Source organism: Aulonocara sp. 'chitande type north' Nkhata Bay, linkage group LG3 (assembly GCF_057382095.1).
Source record: "Aulonocara sp. 'chitande type north' Nkhata Bay isolate Kocher_YH1m ecotype deep benthic linkage group LG3, A_spYH_male_GT1.1, whole genome shotgun sequence".
NCBI lineage: Eukaryota > Metazoa > Chordata > Actinopteri > Cichliformes > Cichlidae > Aulonocara > Aulonocara sp. 'chitande type north' Nkhata Bay.
Genome location: NC_141346.1, coordinates 70,139,799 through 70,157,745, shown reverse-complemented (window position 1 = coordinate 70,157,745; position 17,947 = coordinate 70,139,799). Strand labels below are relative to the sequence as shown.

The 17,947-nt window shown below is 43.5% G+C and overlaps 1 protein-coding gene and 1 pseudogene across 2 annotated transcripts in view; both read left to right on the top strand.

Annotated features, from left to right (window-relative positions):
• LOC147336885 (kinesin-like protein KIF1C) overlaps positions 1-5,033 on the top strand; it is a 28,208-nt pseudogene extending 23,175 nt beyond the window's left edge. The window contains exons 19-22 of the transcript XR_015128332.1: positions 341-635; positions 715-804; positions 879-1,152; positions 1,305-5,033. The product of XR_015128332.1 is annotated as a kinesin-like protein KIF1C (transcript). The remainder of the gene's footprint in view (positions 1-340; positions 636-714; positions 805-878; positions 1,153-1,304) is intronic.
• Positions 5,034-8,384: 3,351 nt separating this feature from the next.
• On the top strand, positions 8,385-14,524 carry LOC147336884 (programmed cell death 1 ligand 1-like). The gene is made up of 4 exons (XM_086285672.1): positions 8,385-8,525; positions 10,197-10,538; positions 13,467-13,523; positions 13,751-14,524. The coding sequence occupies exons 1-4, from the start codon at positions 8,456-8,458 to the stop codon at positions 13,834-13,836; spliced, it is 555 nt and encodes a 184-aa protein (XP_086141798.1). The 5' UTR covers positions 8,385-8,455; the 3' UTR covers positions 13,837-14,524.
• The last annotated feature ends 3,423 nt before the right edge of the window (positions 14,525-17,947 follow it).

Sequence of the window (17,947 nt, the reverse complement as noted above, 5' to 3'; positions counted from 1 at the left end):
CTACGGTGTAGATGCCACTGAAGTCCATTGCTAGGTTGTGGTCACGCAACCTTACAGTGGACAGGTGCATAGATGCTAAAAATGGGTTATTGTAACCAGTCGATATGAGGTTCCTAGGCCACATGATTATGTCATAGTGTCTGATGTAGATAAGAACCTCGGGACCCTAATATGTACCTGCGTGCCAAGTTTGGTTGCTCCACTCCTGATTGTTTAGCAGTCTGTGGAGAGATTTGGAGAACAGTAAAATTAACCAGCACAAACAGTCCAGAGGACATTAGAGGAGGAGCTTTTTTTTCTTTTTTTAAACCTGTTCCTCTGTATGTGGCGCCCCCCTCAGGTGGCTCTGGGAGACTTCCGTCACTCCCGTCAGGAGATCGAGGCGCTCTCCATTGTCAAGATGAAGGAGCTGTGCCGCATGTACGCCAAGAAGGACACCAACGAGAGGGAGGGCTGTGGCCCAGGACGTCTGCGACACTGTGGGCATCGGAGAGGAGAGGAGCCCTCCCGCTGAAGAGGGGGGAGGAGGAGGAGGAAGTGGTGGTAGTGGAGGAGGAGAGACAGGGGAAGGTGGAGAAAAGGCAGGCGTGTACGACTTGAAGGCTCACATCGATAAGCTGACAGATATTTTGGAGGTGAGTTATGCTAATCTTGTTTTCTTCACGACCTGAGAGGCGCTAGAGGAGCAGAGCCAAATGTGTGCGACTCCTGCAGGAGGTGAAGCTGCAGAACAACATGAAGGACGAGGAGATCAAAGCTCTGAGAGACAGAATGATCAAGATGGAGAGCGTCATACCTCTTCAGGTATGTTCGCACCTCCTGTCCCGCCCCTTCAACCCATCACCACCAGAGTTAACCGTTGTTTGACTTGTTTCCAGGACGACGACTTGAACGGCGAGGGAGGCGAGTCCCCTCAGAGAGAGAGAGATATGGAGATAGGGACGGGGATGATGAATGCCCTAGCCACCCAGAGGTCAGAGTTCAGCGGCTGATGGAGGAGGACCCGGCATTCAGGAGAGGACGCCCCCGCTGGATGAAAAAGGAGCAGCAGCGCCTCCTGAACCTGCAGCAGCAGAACATCACCAAGAAGCTGCGAGGACAGAACCAAAGCCAAGGTGAGCTCGGGGGTGTGGCCATACCGTGATGGCGAGGGTTCCAATAGAAGTCACTGCAAACGATCGTCATCAATAAACCCTTCAAATGATTGTTTATCTGTACTTAGTCGAGTCGGTTGCTTATGCTGTGACCATCTTTAATTTACAGTCTGTGCTCTGTCCCTAACTTTACTCCTCCCCCAGCTCCAGGTCAGAACGCTTCATCCCTCCGCAGGAATGCAAGCTCAAGTTTCCCTTTAAGAGTAACCCTGCCCATCGGCTGTCATGGGGACCCGCCAGTGCCGCTCTGCAAGCTCTCGGTCTGGGGGAGGGAGGAGGAGGTGATGGTGTTGAGCAGAAGGAGAATGGAGGAGGAGAAGCTAAAGGTTCTCCCTCACCTCCACCTCCCCCACAAGGTCAACTGCCTGGTCTCTTGCCCCTCCCCTTCCCAGCTTAGCCCCCTCGCATGCGCACCCCAAGTCCTCATCGCGCCTGGCAGCAGCGTAACCAGGGCAACCAGGGTGGCTATCACTAAAACAACCAGGGCAACAACCAAAACCAGCAGCGTCGTTACCGCCGCAACTCCCTGGACAGCTCGCCACAGGGGAACGGGAGCTACGACAATGACCAGCACTTCAGCAGTGGTGGCAATGGTGGCCACCAGGGGTGACCAAGACAGAGGAGGGGATTTCGACCTGGGCCAGGTGGGGAGAGAGGAGGAGGAGGCAGAGGAGGAAGCAGAGACAGGGACAGAGACAGAGATGGAGGCTTCCATTATAATCAACGCCAGCACCATCAGTTCCACCACCACCATCCCTACTACAACCCCCACAATGCACCATTCCAGCCTGGACCTCACCCTCACCCCCATTACCACAGCCTGCCGCGCTCAGGGGCTCCACCCCTTCCTGCTGACATGCTACTTGGCATTATGCCACCGCCGGGGGCGTGGAGCTTCAACACTCCGCCCAGGATGAGGCGGCAGTTCAGCGCACCGGACCTCAAAAACAACAACAAGGAGACGCCGATCTGACCTCTGACCTCCTGAATACGGAGACTCCTGATTGGCTGCGGGACACAGGGCGATCCTGATGCTGTAGAGAATCGGCTGAGAGTGTGCGCGCGTGTGTGCAATTGAGCACTTTTACACACCCTGTATCCTCTGTCCTGCTGCGTGTGTTTGTGCTTGTGTGTGTGTGTGAAGCTTGAATTAGCAAAGGTGAGCTGTTAGCGACACTGACGTGCAAAAAGTGATTTTGAATTTGTTTTATTTTATTTTATCTGTTATGTTGTTCTGTCAGACTTTGATCACGTAGTAATTTAGCCTTTTTTTATTTTTTAAATTTCACCGATGGCTGGTGTTCGGGTGTCGATCATCGTGTTAACAAGGTGCCTTAAAGCCAACGTGTCTGCTGGTGAAGCTAATTTTCTTTTTAAAGATCAAGTATGTTTGTTAGTAGGGCGGTGTTTCTGGGTTAGAAGAGTTTTGTTTTTGTTTTTTTTTTAGTGTTAGCAAGTGAAGAGTAGGTGAAATTGTGAGCTTAGCCTAGCCTACGCTGCATTCAAGTTCCATGGGAATTACAGATTGTACAGCTTGTTTAACTCACTTCAACCCTCAAACTGATGATTAAGAGTTTAATCTGGAGCAGTTCCCAAATGGTGATTAATATTAAAATGAAGTTTATTTTTACTCGTTTATTTAATCATAAATACAATAGAGCCCACTGTGCTTGTATTTAGCATCTGCTGCAAACCAAAAAAAAAAGTATACAGTTCAACAACTTAAATATTGATTTAAATTTGAGAAAAAAATATGCAGAAACATATATATTACATGTGAGTACATTTTCTCAATATTTAATTCTTTGAAAAACACACTGATAATGTTGCCTTTTTTTCCTGTCATATTTACCACCTGTGATCTGTTTTTGATTGAAGCTTGAAACTTGTATTTACATCTTCTCCCATGTGATTTGAATGCAGCATCGCTGAGTGCTACAAACCAAAGAAAGCGGCTGTGTGGCGCCTCCTAGTCAGGGTAAAAGCATCAGTGCAGGAACAATAAGTGCCAATGTGGCTTTTGTAAAAACGCTAAAACACGCAGAGTTCCAAAAATGGAGAAGCAGGTGAGAAAGGCGAGTGCAGATGCCCCCCTGAGGAAGAGGAGGTGCAGAGAGGAAGAGGAGTAGGTGGTGCGCTTGTCTTATCTGTCAGATGTTTGTTTTTAAGAGCTGTGTGTGTATATTTGAAGTGTTAAATCTGATTTTAAACACATGAAACGTGCTGACGGTAAGTTCACCGTCTCTGGCAATCGTGGGAAATGCAAGTGATGCGTAACACATGATGATGCCCCAAGGTGGGAAATGTGGGAGCTTTGAGACAGAATCCTGAAGGGATGGATTAGTTTATGTAGGGCTGGATAAGGAAGGAATTCTGGGAGATGTATTGAGAAGCAGAAGGTTTTGAGGAAGAGAAGAAGAAGCTGATATACAGTAAGCTTTTTTTTTTTTTTTGAAGAAGTAACAGACACTACAGCATGTCGGGTGTGATACGAGATTCGTGCTGTAAGGACGCGACACTTTTTACTTTATGTCCAATTCAAAAAGGATGGGAAAATTCACTGCTGCCTTCCTGGCACGTCAGGATCCTGGAAATTGTGGCCTCCACCTGTTTCAGGTTGCTTTTAATTTCTTCTCGTTTTTCAAACATGACATTTGCACACACATACTTTTGCTGGTGTTGTGTTCACAAATTTCCAGCTTCCTGCGTCCCAGCGAACGCAGCACCCTATGTGCGTTTTATTCGCACTGAATTAATGAAGACAAGTTTACTGCCAGGAGGAGCTGGGAGAGTTGGCGATACTGCGCACACTCCACCCACTCAAAGCAGAGGATTGTGGGAGTTAACAAGTGGAGCAACTATGAGCTCTGTGACTTTTAAGGCTTTTTCATAAAAAGGTTAGATCCAACCAATGGCAGTGCTCCTTCCCGCTGCAGGAGGGAGTCAGCGCCATGACGATGACAATAATTGTGATGAAAACAAAAGAAGTGATTGCAATTGGCCTGAGAAGCATGATGTCAGCAGAATCTCTGGAATTGGTCAATCACAGGACAATCGCTAATCCTGCTGCCACTGCCGGGCCTGATGGGAAAATGTTTTTTTTATTTTTATTTTTTAGATTTGTTTTTTTCATTTCCAGCTTGGGCCTCTGATTGGCTGTTTGTTTTTCCTTTGTGTATTACATCATGTACTGCGTATTTTAACCAACCTCCATGTTTGACCTTTGGTTTATGATGTCATCAGTCATCTTCACTTATTAATATAATTATCCTAAAGTTATACGTGTCATTAATATTTGGTTATTGTGGATGCTGCTAAAGGGAGTTTCTTTGCCCTCACACAAACCGTTGAGTTAGAGTGTGTGTGTGTGTGTTGAGCGTCTGTTTGTGTGTGTTTGTGGGTTAATTTAGAATCAAACAGTAAAGTTTGTTTTACTTCATAAAGCTGATTTTAGTCATTATTCTTTTTCTTTGGTTAGTTTTGTTGTTTTTTGAGGTGGAATGGGGGAGGGACTTAGAGGGGGTGGGGTGTTGCCATGGCAGCCATGACTCGGCAGAATTCCAGAACATTGTAGAACTCCCCTCACTGACAGGCTGTGCCCATTCCCTGCACCTCTGCTCTAATCATGACCTCAGAATCTGTGACATTACGGCGCAGTGTCGCTTCAGAACTCGAAACACGGATATGGATATGATGACATCATAGTGTAGCCCTCTTCCTGTTGGCCCAGACCCCCTCAGTTGCTTTTTTGTTATTGTTGTTTTTTCTCTCTGTATGTGTTGGGTTGTCTTTTGTTGTTTTGTTTGTATCAGGAACCAATCTCAGGCTCTACCTGCAGACAACATGATGGCAATAAACTGTCTCCAAGATTCAAAATAAGGCTCACTTCTTGTGTTTTTATTGGGTCTTCATCCACAAAGGATGGCTATGGAAGCTGAGAGGTGTCAGGGCACTCAAACATTGTCTTAAAACTGCATAATTTCTAGTGGCCAGCAGGGGGCATCTCCTGGTTGTTAAATGATTTCCATGACTAAAATGAGCCTGCTGTTTACTGGTCCAGATCCACTGCCTGTTTGAGAAAATAACTTTTCGTATTAGTTTGTGGTAGTAACGGAAAATTGTGAAGTAATAACCCAGAAGTCTAATTTAAAAACAATGTGTTTTTCCAGGGTGCAAACAAGTTTCCCCATATAAGAGTTGCTTTAAATGAGTCCTAGAATAGAAGAATAGAATAATGATAACTGAGATAGAATAGAAAGGACAAAACAGAAAGTATTTTTCGTTGCAAAGATCACAAGCAAAAAGAGCTGTTCATTTATGCATTTTGTGTGTGTGTGTGTGCGCAAGGGCGTAGATTTGGTTTTGGCATTGGTGGGGACGGATGATTCAACCACTGAACCCTGCCCTGTTTCTTTTTTTCCCCTTTTTGTCTTTGCTTCTTGATAAAAAAAAAAAAGGGAGAAATATACTTGCTTACATATGTTATTCTACATGCTTTTAAACCATTTAAAATTACAATTCATAGTTTTATATGTGAATTATATAATGTTAAATTACTATTAAACAAATGACGAAGTATTTTAGGCTTTAGTTTACTTCAGCCATATTCCATATAAATCAGGTATCATACAAAAATAAAAACCGCTTCAAATACAGTCATGAGAATAAAAGAATATGACTTTAAGGACTTAACAACATTACTTCAGTTATAGTACACCAACATATCTGATACATTAGCACTAAGGGAACACTGAATGACCTGCTGGTTTTTTTCCATAAAACTACTCATCTAAGATCACCACAAAGTAAAAGATCTCTCAGCAAAACTATGCAACATTTTAGGCACTATAGCCCCGATCAAATCAGTGAGCTGGGATTTTTTATTCTAAACATGAACTACTGTTACAGCAACAGACATGGACTACTGGTGCCCCACACAACAACTCAATGTCCACTATGTGAAGGAGCCAAACACATGCCTTCTCCTCTCGTTAGCTGAGATAAACTGCTGGCCAAGGGCGTAGATTTGGCATGGACGGAAGGCACATGTCCCCACCAATAATTTGATCTCTTCGAGTAAAGAAAAACAAAACCGATAGAAAGAAAAAAATCTATCTGTCAACGTCTCATTCGCCCAGCGGTGCAGAAAGAGTTAAATTACGTTCTCTACTGAAGTCCTACGTCATGTGACAAATATGGCCAATGTGATTGGCTGTGCCTATCAGGGAGCTCTGTTTAGTTGTAGCAGCGGCAAGCCTGCGCTGTGAGGAGGAGAGGAGGATGGCAGCACAAAGGAAGAACCTGGATATAACAAAGTATTTTTCAAAGAAACCTGTAACTCACTTAAAGCCAAGTTCACTCATAAAATGTGTCCGTCATAATAACGTTACAGGCTATGCTAGGCCGTACATGCCAACCCTCCCGATTTTTCCAGGAGAATCCCGAATTTCAGTGCCGCTCCCGAAAATCTCCCGGAGCCACCATTCTCCCCAATTTCCCCCGTTTTTCCACCCGGACAACAAAATTGAAAACCCATATCTCAGATTGGCGCAGCCAATTCCAGTTTCCAACAATAGCTGCTACTACTGCAGCTACTTAGTTTTAATATTACTCTCATTACTGTTTCTGGGTCGCAAAATAGACGTTTAACATATTTTCAGGAGAGAATGTAGCTGTGTGAACTTCAAATATCTGAGCCGGTGTTCCAGATCTACTGGCGTTTAGATCAACTGGCGTTGGTCGAACAGATGTGTGGCAGACTTGCGTTTCAGGAGCTGCTACCGACAAACCAGCAAAAAAACGCCAAATTTGTCACCTGTGACACTTGTGAGGTTGTCTCAAACACACTCCGTCAGTCGTGATGCTGTTGAACAACAAAATGTTTAAAATGTGGCGAGTTTACCTGGTGATATCCTCATGCGCGACGCGATCGCGAAAACAGTAAACAAGTAACACCACGCCGATGTTGTTCACAGGACAGCAAGAGTAAACGATCGGGAGACTCTTGTCGTCGTTATCGTTCCCCTCGCACGGTTTATTTCTCCGAATTCAGCGTTTTTGCTTCACAACTACAGCGTGCTGTTTACTTTGTGCACTAACATGGACTCGAGTCAACCAGCGCCACCTCTGGCCAAGTGCCACAGCCCACAGCCAGATCAACCTGTGACACACATCTGCACCACGTTTGAATTCGTGTCATGCACATTTGTACCTTTCAATTGTGTCTGTTTGTGCGTCATGCAAATAAACCTTTGAAATGAATGAAATGATATCATGTATTTATTATCAGCCTACATTTGTACAAAATGCCAAATGACATTTACCGTTGAAAAAATAAAAGAAATAAAACCCCATCGGCCCATAAAAACGAAAAATCACGAGCGGCCCATCGGGCCGGTATCGGGCATACCGGGAAAATGCCCGGTATGCCAGTCCAGCTATGTAAGCAAGTATATTTCTCCCCCCTTTTTTTTTTTTTTATCAAGAAGCAAAGACAAAAAGGGAAAAAAAAAGAAACAGGGCAGGGTTCAGTGGTTGAATCATCCGTCCCCACCAATGCCAAAACCAAATCTACGCCCTTGCATCGGTGCAAATTATAAGTCCGTATCATAATGTCTGTTGTTTTCGTGTTTGTTCGTTTGTTTTAAGTTTTTTAATTTAGCGAGTTGGTTATTAGATGCCGCTTCAGCCAGCCAGTGAATCCTCCGCCGCCCAGCCCTTGCGCACCTCGCAAACGGAGGGCGCCCTTACTCCCAGCAATTGGGCGATAGAAAACCGATCGGCGCCTGTGCCATTCCCAATATGCGCTGGCTTGACGTCGGGGCAGCATGAGTACCAGTAAAAATAAAAAAATAAAAAATCTTTTGCTGATGCCCGTGATGCCGCCCCCGTCCGCGTTGTCCGTATCAAAAACCGCTGCTTCACTCACAACAGGATAACTTTAAATTAATGTTAACAATGTCATTACCCACTGTCAGCTTTAATAAGTATTTTAAGAATGAATCAACATTTATTTGAAGACTGAGATTTAAATCTTGACCATAATGATAATCCTGTTAAAGAATCAACATTAATTTAATGTGATTTTGCGATCTGGGTTAGGATGTTTCAACACTTCTAAAGTGCAGTGATTTTGAAACACTGCTCAAAGTGTAGTTGAGACCGCCTTTATGACGGTTCTCAGATCAGTATCATTTTTCACTAAATTTTTTTATGAGCACGTTTATACAGTGAAAATTCCAGAAGACTCAGACATCTAGAAAAAACAAAGAGTCAGATCAGCAGAACTCGAGAACACAGACATGTCTCCTGTAACTGCGACACTCTGCGGGACTCTGCTGTGTTTCAGCGTCTTTGTGTTTGTATCTGCAGGTGAGGTTTTATAATTTAAATTGTTATAAATTAAATGATATTTTCCTGTGAGATAAACAGTGTTCAGTAGAGTTATTTTCATACTGGTTCAGTTTGTCCGTGTGTGCAGAGACTGGGTGGAGTCATTAAGAGTCTAATAAGACTTTCTCTTGTATTTTCTGAATATTACATTCAGTTGTCAGAACGTGATTTTATTCTGTGCAGCTGGTTAAAGAACAGCAGCGTGTAGAAACACTTTTAATCGTCTCTTTATGGTGCTGCGCCCTTTTTTTTTAATCAGCCTGCTGTCCCTTAGGACAAAGTCGGGGGATCAGAGCCAGTTGATATATCTGTTACCGTAATCTGTGATTTTCACCTTTATTTAAACCTCAAGTTAAACCATGAATTGAGTCGAGTTTAAATGGAAAAAAAGAGGTTTCTATAGCTTAAGAGTCAGATCAGCAGCATCTCTGCTAACTGCGTCACTCTGCTCCACTTTGATGTTTGTCAGCATCTTCGTGTTTGCTGTAAGCTTTAATTGTAAGGCACAAATCTGTCTGTCTCTGAGATAAAGACGAATAAACAAAAGGTGGTTTACATGTTACTAACCAAAATATTATTATTAATATTATTATTAATTTCTTGTACATTGTTTCAGTGTGTGTAAACATGACGTGAGGCTTCTTTCTCTCACACATTATGTTCACTTATTATCAGCACATGTTTTTGTTGTGTGGAAGCTAACATCTTGTAGTTTCTGACACTTTGCATGTTTATCATGAGGCTAAAATTCCCCCTCAGTCGGTCACAGGTAACTTGGTGGATGTTCAGAGGTTCATTAAATCCAACATGACTAAAAACTCAAATGTTAAAGGAAATAAACAAAATATTTAAACTAAATCATTCTGATCATAATTGTACTTTGTGTCACGGTACTGGGTCGTGCGACCCAGTGTTTGAGTTTTTATGTATCTTTTGTATTCATTTGTGTTCTAGTTTAGCTCATCTAGTTAATTTCTAGGTTGCAGTTTAGTCCTTTTTTTCTTAGTTGTTTCTGTCATCTCCCCCTGTACTGTCTCCCTGGTCCATGCGTCTATGTCTGTGTGGTCCTTATTGTCAAGTTTGTGTCATGTCTATGTCTCCATGTTTCCTGTTTTATTTCGAAAGAGTCTGGTGTTCTTTGTTCATTGTATTTAGTTTCACTGCCCCTGTCCTGTCATTAGGTTCATGTGTGTCAGCTGTTCTTGCTCATGTGTTTCCACTTCCCCTGCTCATCCCTGTGGGTATTTAGTCTCTGTGTTTCATTCAGTCTGTGTTGCATCATCTGTTACCATTCCTGTCACTCTAGCTACACGTCATGATTTCAGATTCTTTTACTGGTCATGTTCATAATAATCAGATCCTTTCATGTTTTCATAGCTTTTTCATGTCATGTTCATAGCTCATAGTTACAGTTATAGTCCGAGTCTTAGTTTGTCTTAGTCTTTAGTTGTTTCCCAGTTTAGGCTCTTTGTTTAGGTCATTGCCTTAGTTTATGTTTGGCTCACTTTGAGTTTAGTTAAAGTTTTGCCTCCTTCGTCTGTGTCCGCACCTGGGTACTTCAAACACCCTCCACACAGTCTGCCCCCACTGACCGCGACACTTTGACCTTTAACCTTTAACCTCTCTGCTCTGTGTTGTTTCCTCTTTCAGACCTGAAATTGATCACAGCTGAATCTGGACAGGACGTCACTCTGACATGTCAAGCTCCAAACAACAACATCAATACTTTAGAATGGAGCAAACCTGACCTGGGAGATAAGAATGTCTATTTGTACCAGAATGGCCAATTCAAACCAGATCACCAGCATCCATCTGTTAGGAACCGGGCGGATCTGCAGAACAGACAGATGATGGATGGAGACGCGTCTTTGATTCTGAAGGATGTGACAATTGGTGACACTGGAACATACGAGTGTCGTGTCAACATGGAAGGAAAAAACCGCAAGGACACTAAACCCGTCAGTGTCTTCTACCTCCATGTTGTTCCTCCAGGTGAGTGAGTAGAGTTGAGTGTGTGTGTGATCAGAGGTGAAGCTGCTTCCTGGTTGTTGATGTTTGTTTCTAAAGATGTTGTTGATGAGACTTTGTAGAAAGCAGCTGGTCTGAGTGATGTGATCAGAGTGCAGTAGATAATGTCTGACAGCAGTTTGAAGAGGAAATGGATTCTGTTCTGTTCTTCACTCATCACCTACCTGACAGCTGACACCTCACACCTGTTGTTGTTGTTGGATTTTTTTTTTTTTTTTTTTTTTGCTTGTCCCGTTTGGATCTATAGTCATCAGAATTGTTGTCTGAAGGCCAAGAAAGATGCCAAGCGGATTTACTTTGCCAAGTGGATCATCATGGCCTTGCCATATTGGTCCATTTGATTGACCTTTATTATAATTATGTATTTATTTTATTTTATTTTCGGTTGTTACAGACGGGACAGACATGACTGGGGGATAGAACAGGGAGAAAGAATGAAAGAAAGAGAGGGAGAGAAAGAAAAAGAAAACCCCCAAAACACTTAGATCACCTGTATGGGGATAAGAAAAAAAAGAAGAGAAAAGAGCAAGATAATAAATACAACACCATCACAATATACTACCTAACAGTAGATAACAGTAGATACTAAATATTACATGTTATTATGCAGTACACAATAGACAGAGGTCGACAGCGCACAATGTGCTTTGAGGTAGCAGCCAAAAACGGTGTAGCTTGTGTCTGTGAACACCCGTGTGCACACCTGTGTGGATCAGCACGCTTGTATTCAAAAGGTTTCTCCATGTCCATGACTGGCTCTTATATAGTGCTTTTCTACTCTGTCTGAGCACTCAAAGCACTTTATACATCTCATTCACCCAATCACACAAGCACTTTTTTCTGAGTTTTTAAGTGCTAAGTAGTCTACCATCCATACACATTCACACTCCAATGGATGCATCGGAGAGCAACATGGGGTTAGTATCTTGGCATGCAGACTAGAGCAGCCTGGGATTGAACCACTGACCCTCTGGTTAGTGGCTCTGCCACCTGAGCTACAGCCACCCCGATCTGCTAGGGAGTGTGGGGAGCCATAGCCCCGTCCCCTGAGGTCATGAAGCACTTATGGAGGAGATCCAGGCCATGGACATCCAGAGACCCCAGAATACGAGGACCCAAGGAGGACCACCAGGGTGGCAACCGTGCCACCCTCCTGGGAAGAGCTGCGGAGAGCCCCAAACGAGACGTCACCCAGCATGCAAAGGAGAGGAGGCGAGAGGGGGTTGCAGTGACGTGTCCGCGGGCTCTGCCAGCAGCCAGCTCTACCAGAGGACCGGGCCTCAGGCCCAGAGGCCTGAGGGCACCCCACCCCCCTGAAGGGGCTCAGACGGGCCACAGGCGCCAGGGACAGCCAATCGGTCACCTGGAGTGAGTCGGTACATACATGAGTGCCCAGCCCCAGACACCAAGAACCACCAACACACCAACGTCTGAGGGCATCAGCCACTGGCAGGGAGTGTGGTGAGGGAAGATAGGCCTCCATACCTCGGAGAGCCTGAGATGTTCCCAGTGAAGTCTAAGACCCAAGCTGACATAGACGAACAGGTGCACGGAGACACAAACATGCATTCCCACCCGAATATACAAAACCAAATACTCGGCACTCACCCAATGGAGACAGACACAAATAGACACTTTACACACATTCACACTCCGCAAACATACCCTATATCCCAGGTCCGGGTACAGTTTGCCCCAGGGGGGCAAACTGTACCCAGACCCAGGAGATGTAACCCTTCTGTCTGGGGTGGAGGAAAGCAGACCGCCTCCTTATCGGCAGTAGCAGGGAGGCCCTGCATCCCAGACCCCAATCTGACGGCCAGCACCTCCTCCCAGCCCCAACGGTGAACAAAACGGGGGTGAGTGAAGACCCCAAACCTTCCTCCGCCCGTTCATATGTAGTGTTGCTGCGTGCTGTTCTAAAGTGCATTTAAAACACAGGAGGGCATGGTGCTTCTTGCCAGAGAGCAGCACGGCTCCTCCATCAGTGTCTATATGCATTTAAAATTGAGGGTAGGGCACCAGCACCAGAGGTGGGTTTGAATACACAGACCATCCTCTGGACACTGTGTAACGTACCCATGCCCCAAGGCCCTATTTGTATGTGTTATGAGAGTATGAGTAATGTGGATGTCTAGGTTACGGAATAAAATTGAGGCACAGGCAGCCAGAAGGGGACAGAGGGGGAGTGCCTCCCCTGCACCCTGGTGACACACCTGCACCCCAAGCCCTGCGTATGTGTGGGTGTGGTGGAGCAGGAAGAGGGACTCAGCTGACCCCAGTAGGCATCCCCACACTCTGGAACCCACCAGGGCAAGGGCCAAGACTGTTATTTTTAAAAACTCCCACCATGCTGTTAGAGAAGAGCTGATGTTGATGCTTTTAAAGCATTCATGTCGTTTGATGTTTGAGCTGATAAATGTTAGGTCTGAAATTTCTAGATTATTACATAGTGCCTGTTCTACAGGCTGGGCTATTTATATGGAAACACCGTAATGGCTACCATGGTCACCACCCATCTTGAGGAGTTTGCCCCCTTACATATACTAATGTGCCACAAACAGGACTTTAATATCACCAACCATTCCCATGTTATTACGGTGTATCCATATAAATGGCCCACCGTGTACATCTATCCGGGGTTCATCTAAGTAGGTGTGTTTTAACCATTTAGAGATGAACTGAAGCCTGTTGGCTAAAAAGTAGTGATTAAAGTTAGTCCGATCTAGTCCTCCTTTATCCTTGGTCCTTTTGGTTTTTAAGCTGATATGCGGGGGTTTATCTTTCCAAAGGAATTTAGAAATATACGAGTCTAGAGATCTGAACCAATCTTGTGATGGCTTACTTGGGATCATTGAAAATAAATTTTTTTTCATGCCTTTTTCTCATCAGGAGCACACAAAGACAATAAACCTGTTAAAATTGACCCTCCACGTGTTGTTCCTCCAGGTGAGTGAGTAGAGTTGAGTGTGTGATCAGAGGTGAAGCTGCTTCCTGGTTGTTGATGTTTGTTTCTAAAGATGTTGTTGATGAGACTTTGTAGAAAGCAGCTGGTCTGAGTTATGTGATCAGAGTGCAGTAGATAATGTCTGACAGCAGTTTGAAGAGGAAATGGATTCTGTTCTGTTCTTCACTCATCACCTACCTGACACCTCACACCTGTTTCTCACCTGCAGCTCAGAAAGGAGGATCTGGTGGACTGAAAGCTGGTCTGGTAGTTCCTGCTGTGCTTCTTGTTGCTGCTACTGTTGTTGGTTTTTGAAAAGAAACACCAACAACAGCAGCAACAAGAAGAAAACAGTCTCAAGGTTCAAATGAGCGTTCTGCTGAACAACAGAGCGGACAACCTCTTCAGACTTAAGATCATCAACCAATAAACATCATAGACGTCAAACACTCAGAGTTTGGATTTCTTTCTCATTTCTCTGATGATCATCATGTTCAGACTCAGACCAACAGTGTGTGTCTGTGCTGTCTGTCAGTGAACCTGAACTACAGTTTATTCATCTTCATGTTGTTCATGAGATTTACTGACACAAAGTCAAACTGTGTTACAAACATAAATGAATTTATATGATATTATCTCAGAATATATGCACGTTTTGTTTTTTAGCTTCATGTTCAGCGGCTGGTTGTAAGAAAAACTAAAGATCAGCTGTTACAGTATAATTGTTGTTCTGTGAATTATAGACTATTAATAATCTGGCTCATTGTTCAGCTACAACCACTTTGGTTGACATTACTTATTATTCTCTTTTTGTATAAAATGTTGAATTTTACAGCTTACGGAGCAAAATTGTGTAAAAGTAAAAATTTGTGTAGTTACAGACTCATATTTCTTCTCTGATCCTGAACCTTTCTAACCCCTTTCATTTAACATTTCCTCCAGTGAATCTTTGTAAATCCAAATTTCTTCATCTATGTTAATAAAGATTTACATTTATACCTGCTCAAGGTTTTCCAGTGTTTCTGTCATTTGAAGGTTTTGATTTAATTTCTGTTTATTATTTTGTTACAAACTTATCATCAATTAGAAGCTTCTAAATATGTAATCAGTTTAAACCTCTTTTTATATTTTCAGTTTGTTTCTCTCATCAGTGTCATGTGGAAAACTAAACTATTTCTAGGTCATCGTATTCGTCTATGTGTTTATACAGCTCTCTGCATTTAAAATCATTAGCTATTGTTAATCTCTGGCTTTCTTCAACAGCATGTCTTTTGTTCTTTTTGTTTTTCCTTCTTTGGCCAGTTGGGATGAGAGAAGGCCCTCCCTCACCCTACATACATACATACATACATACATACATACATACATACATACATACATACGTGTGTGTGTGTGTGTGTGTATGTATGTATATATTAGGGGTGCAACAATATTCGTATCGATATTGAACCGTTCGATACAGTGCTTTCGGTTCGGTACGCATATGTATCGAACATTACAAAATTTTTAATTGATTTTATCAACTTTTCTTCTGACGATGCTATCTCGTGTGTGTGTGTGTGTGTGTGTGTGTGTGTGTGTGTGTGTGTGTGGGGGGGGGGGGGGGGGGGGCTAGCAAGACAGAAGCTAAGCTCGTTGCAACATGGCAACTGCCTCAACGTGACACGAAATTTAACCTCCCCCACCCTCATTCAGATCTGGCGTTTGGAACTATCTTGGTTTTCATGTGAAGCATGACCCTGATATTAAGCGCATCATGGACAAAAGTAAAACAGTATGTCGGATGTGCCACGCAATGCTCAATTTGTGGGAACTAGTGCGTTAGCGCAGTTAGCTTGTTAACGTGTTGATGCCGTCCAGCCCCACGCACGGGGCGATCCGCGGTAACTTGTTAAGGGAGATTTACCGCATTATGGCGTTAACGTAATTTTAACGAGATTAATGCTGAGAGCACTAGTGGGAACACAACGATTATGACTGCACATTTACGCCGACATCATCCTAGTGCAAAGACAAGTGGAAGCAGACAAAAACAACAAGCTTGCTGCAAACTTTACCCGAGTCATTTAGACAGCTGTTAGCACATGATTCTCCTTACCCGAGTCAGCCCAGAAGAAGCGTATAGTATAGCTTTTATTTTGGAAAGAGACATTTCTCTGTAATAAACTCTCTTTTCCAAAGATGAGTGATTTCTCGATCAGATAGATTTTTTTTTTTAAAATTATTTTCTTGTTTCAGCAACATTAAATTTAAAAACTGTACTTTTGAGTTAAAATACTGTATATATTTATAATCTTAATAAATGACAAATTAAGAAGGCACGAACATTTTTTTGCATCGAAAAAATATCGAACCGTGACACCAAACTATCGAACCGAACCGAACGGTGAATTTTGTGTATTGTTGCACCCGTAGTACATATATATATTAGGGCTGTCAAAGTTAACGCAATAATGCGTTAATGCAACAAAAATATTTTAACGCAGAATTAACGCACTCACACACACCGGCCTGTGACCTTAGGCCCGCACCGTTTTTTCAGAAAATAGGAAGCAACGCGGCAGTTATAGATGTGAGCAGAAATGGATAAAAAAAGGTTCTTTTGAACGGCAAGTTTTAAGTTCCAAGCAATGCCAGATGGTTCTCTTGACAAGGCCAAAGTAATTTGTATTTACTGTCAATGTGAACTGAGTTATCACTGTAGTACGTCCAGTCTCAAATACCACTTGCTAGCCAAGCACACAGCTAACGCAGAGAGCCCTCATCCCTCTCGCTAAAGGGAGTTCACGCTGGATAGTTTTCAAAGGAGACTGTCACTACCCGATCCGTACCGGAAACTCGATAGGTACCCCGCATGTGCAAATCTTACGTCACTTCCTCTCTTTGCCAACATTGCGACATTCAATATATTTGAATGATACGGTTAGCGCCCAGTTAGCTCCTAGCATTTCTCAACAGCTCTGCCTCCTTTTCGACTGCCCGGGACATTTAAACAATGGATAATCCGTATACAAACAAATTCATGCTTTTCTCCTCAACAGAGAGCGTCCCCCGATTGAACAAAAGCTCCGTAAAATAATAAGAATGGCGCCTAATTACAGACTTAATAATATTGACTTAGCAATGTGTCAAGTGAAGATTCATCAGCCAGATTAAGTGTTTACTGACAATTGACAGTGATAGTGGACATCATCATCACTATTCCAATCAATCCTCTCCACACAGACAAGCATAAAGACACTCGACTACCACTAAATCAAAATTAACACACGTTTGTAATGATGCTAATTCAGTTTACAATACGGTTCGTTCGCTCGGTCAGCAGGGGGCGGTATCCTCGTACACTGGGGAGTAAACTGCCATTAAACGAACAGAAGAAGAAGAAAACCCCTGCACATGCGCGGTACGGATCGGGTAGACCCGATTTGTACGGTCTGACTTTGCACATGCGCAGTAAGGATCGGGGAGTCCTGATCCGTAACTATCTTTTTATTATTTTTATTTTTCTCTACATTATATTAAATGTTTCATTATCGGAAACGTTTTAAGAGACACTTATTATTCTTAACATCTTAACAGATACTCTGACCCGTAACTATCGTAAAACGCTTCGACCGGAAGTAGACACCGTTCGCGCATGTGGGGTACCGATCGGGTTTCCGGTACGGATCGGGTAGTGACAGAGACGTCTGGACAATTCTACAACCAACAAACTTTCAACAGCCATAGCAAAATGGGTGGCTGCAGCTTGCATGGCAATTAACATTGTGGAGGATGAGGGGCTACTTGAAATAATTCGCATAGCATCCAATAACTGCACATATGAATTGCCTTCGAGAGTCACCACTGTAACCAACATACACAACTTGTATGAATATGAGAAATCCAAAGTCGAGGCTTTGGAGCAGACCAACACAGTTGCACTCACCGGAGACTATTGGACTTCTCTAAGTAATCAGTTACCTTGGGGTAACAGCATGTAACGTCGGGTTGCGTTTAGTGGTTGAGAGGAGGCGGCAAAACACTTAGCAGGCTAGTCAAAAGAATACACACTCACGCTGGCATCGGAAATTCCACAGTGTGTTCTTTAATACACGTTCTCTTTGTCAACCATATAAGCCCGGTTGAACGACTGCAGCTTAACAAACATAGCGCAGAGTGTTTGTACAACCCATAACGTTGCAAAAGAAAGGTGTCTGGGGAGGTAAAACATAAAATCCGTCCCTCCTCATGCTCTAGCGTGCAAGCACATGTCCACACAATCAGAATTAGAATTAGAATTCAACTTTATTGTCATTGCACATGCACAGGTACAGGGCAACGAAATGCAGTTTGCATCCATCCAGAAGTGCTTAGCAGAGAGAGGGCAGTGGCGCATACTGATGACAACATTAACCCTCGACTTGAGTTGTCTTAAAGAGACACC

Bases quoted from the DNA above. Each gene is read 5' to 3' on its own strand.
- LOC147336884 (XM_086285672.1), top strand. From the start codon at position 8,456: ATGTCTCCTGTAACTGCGACACTCTGCGGGACTCTGCTGTGTTTCAGC. The intron at 10,539-13,466 runs GTGAGTGAGTAG...TTTTCTCATCAG, and splicing joins CCTCCATGTTGTTCCTCCAG to GAGCACACAAAGACAATAAA. The intron at 13,524-13,750 runs GTGAGTGAGTAG...TCTCACCTGCAG, and splicing joins TCCACGTGTTGTTCCTCCAG to CTCAGAAAGGAGGATCTGGT.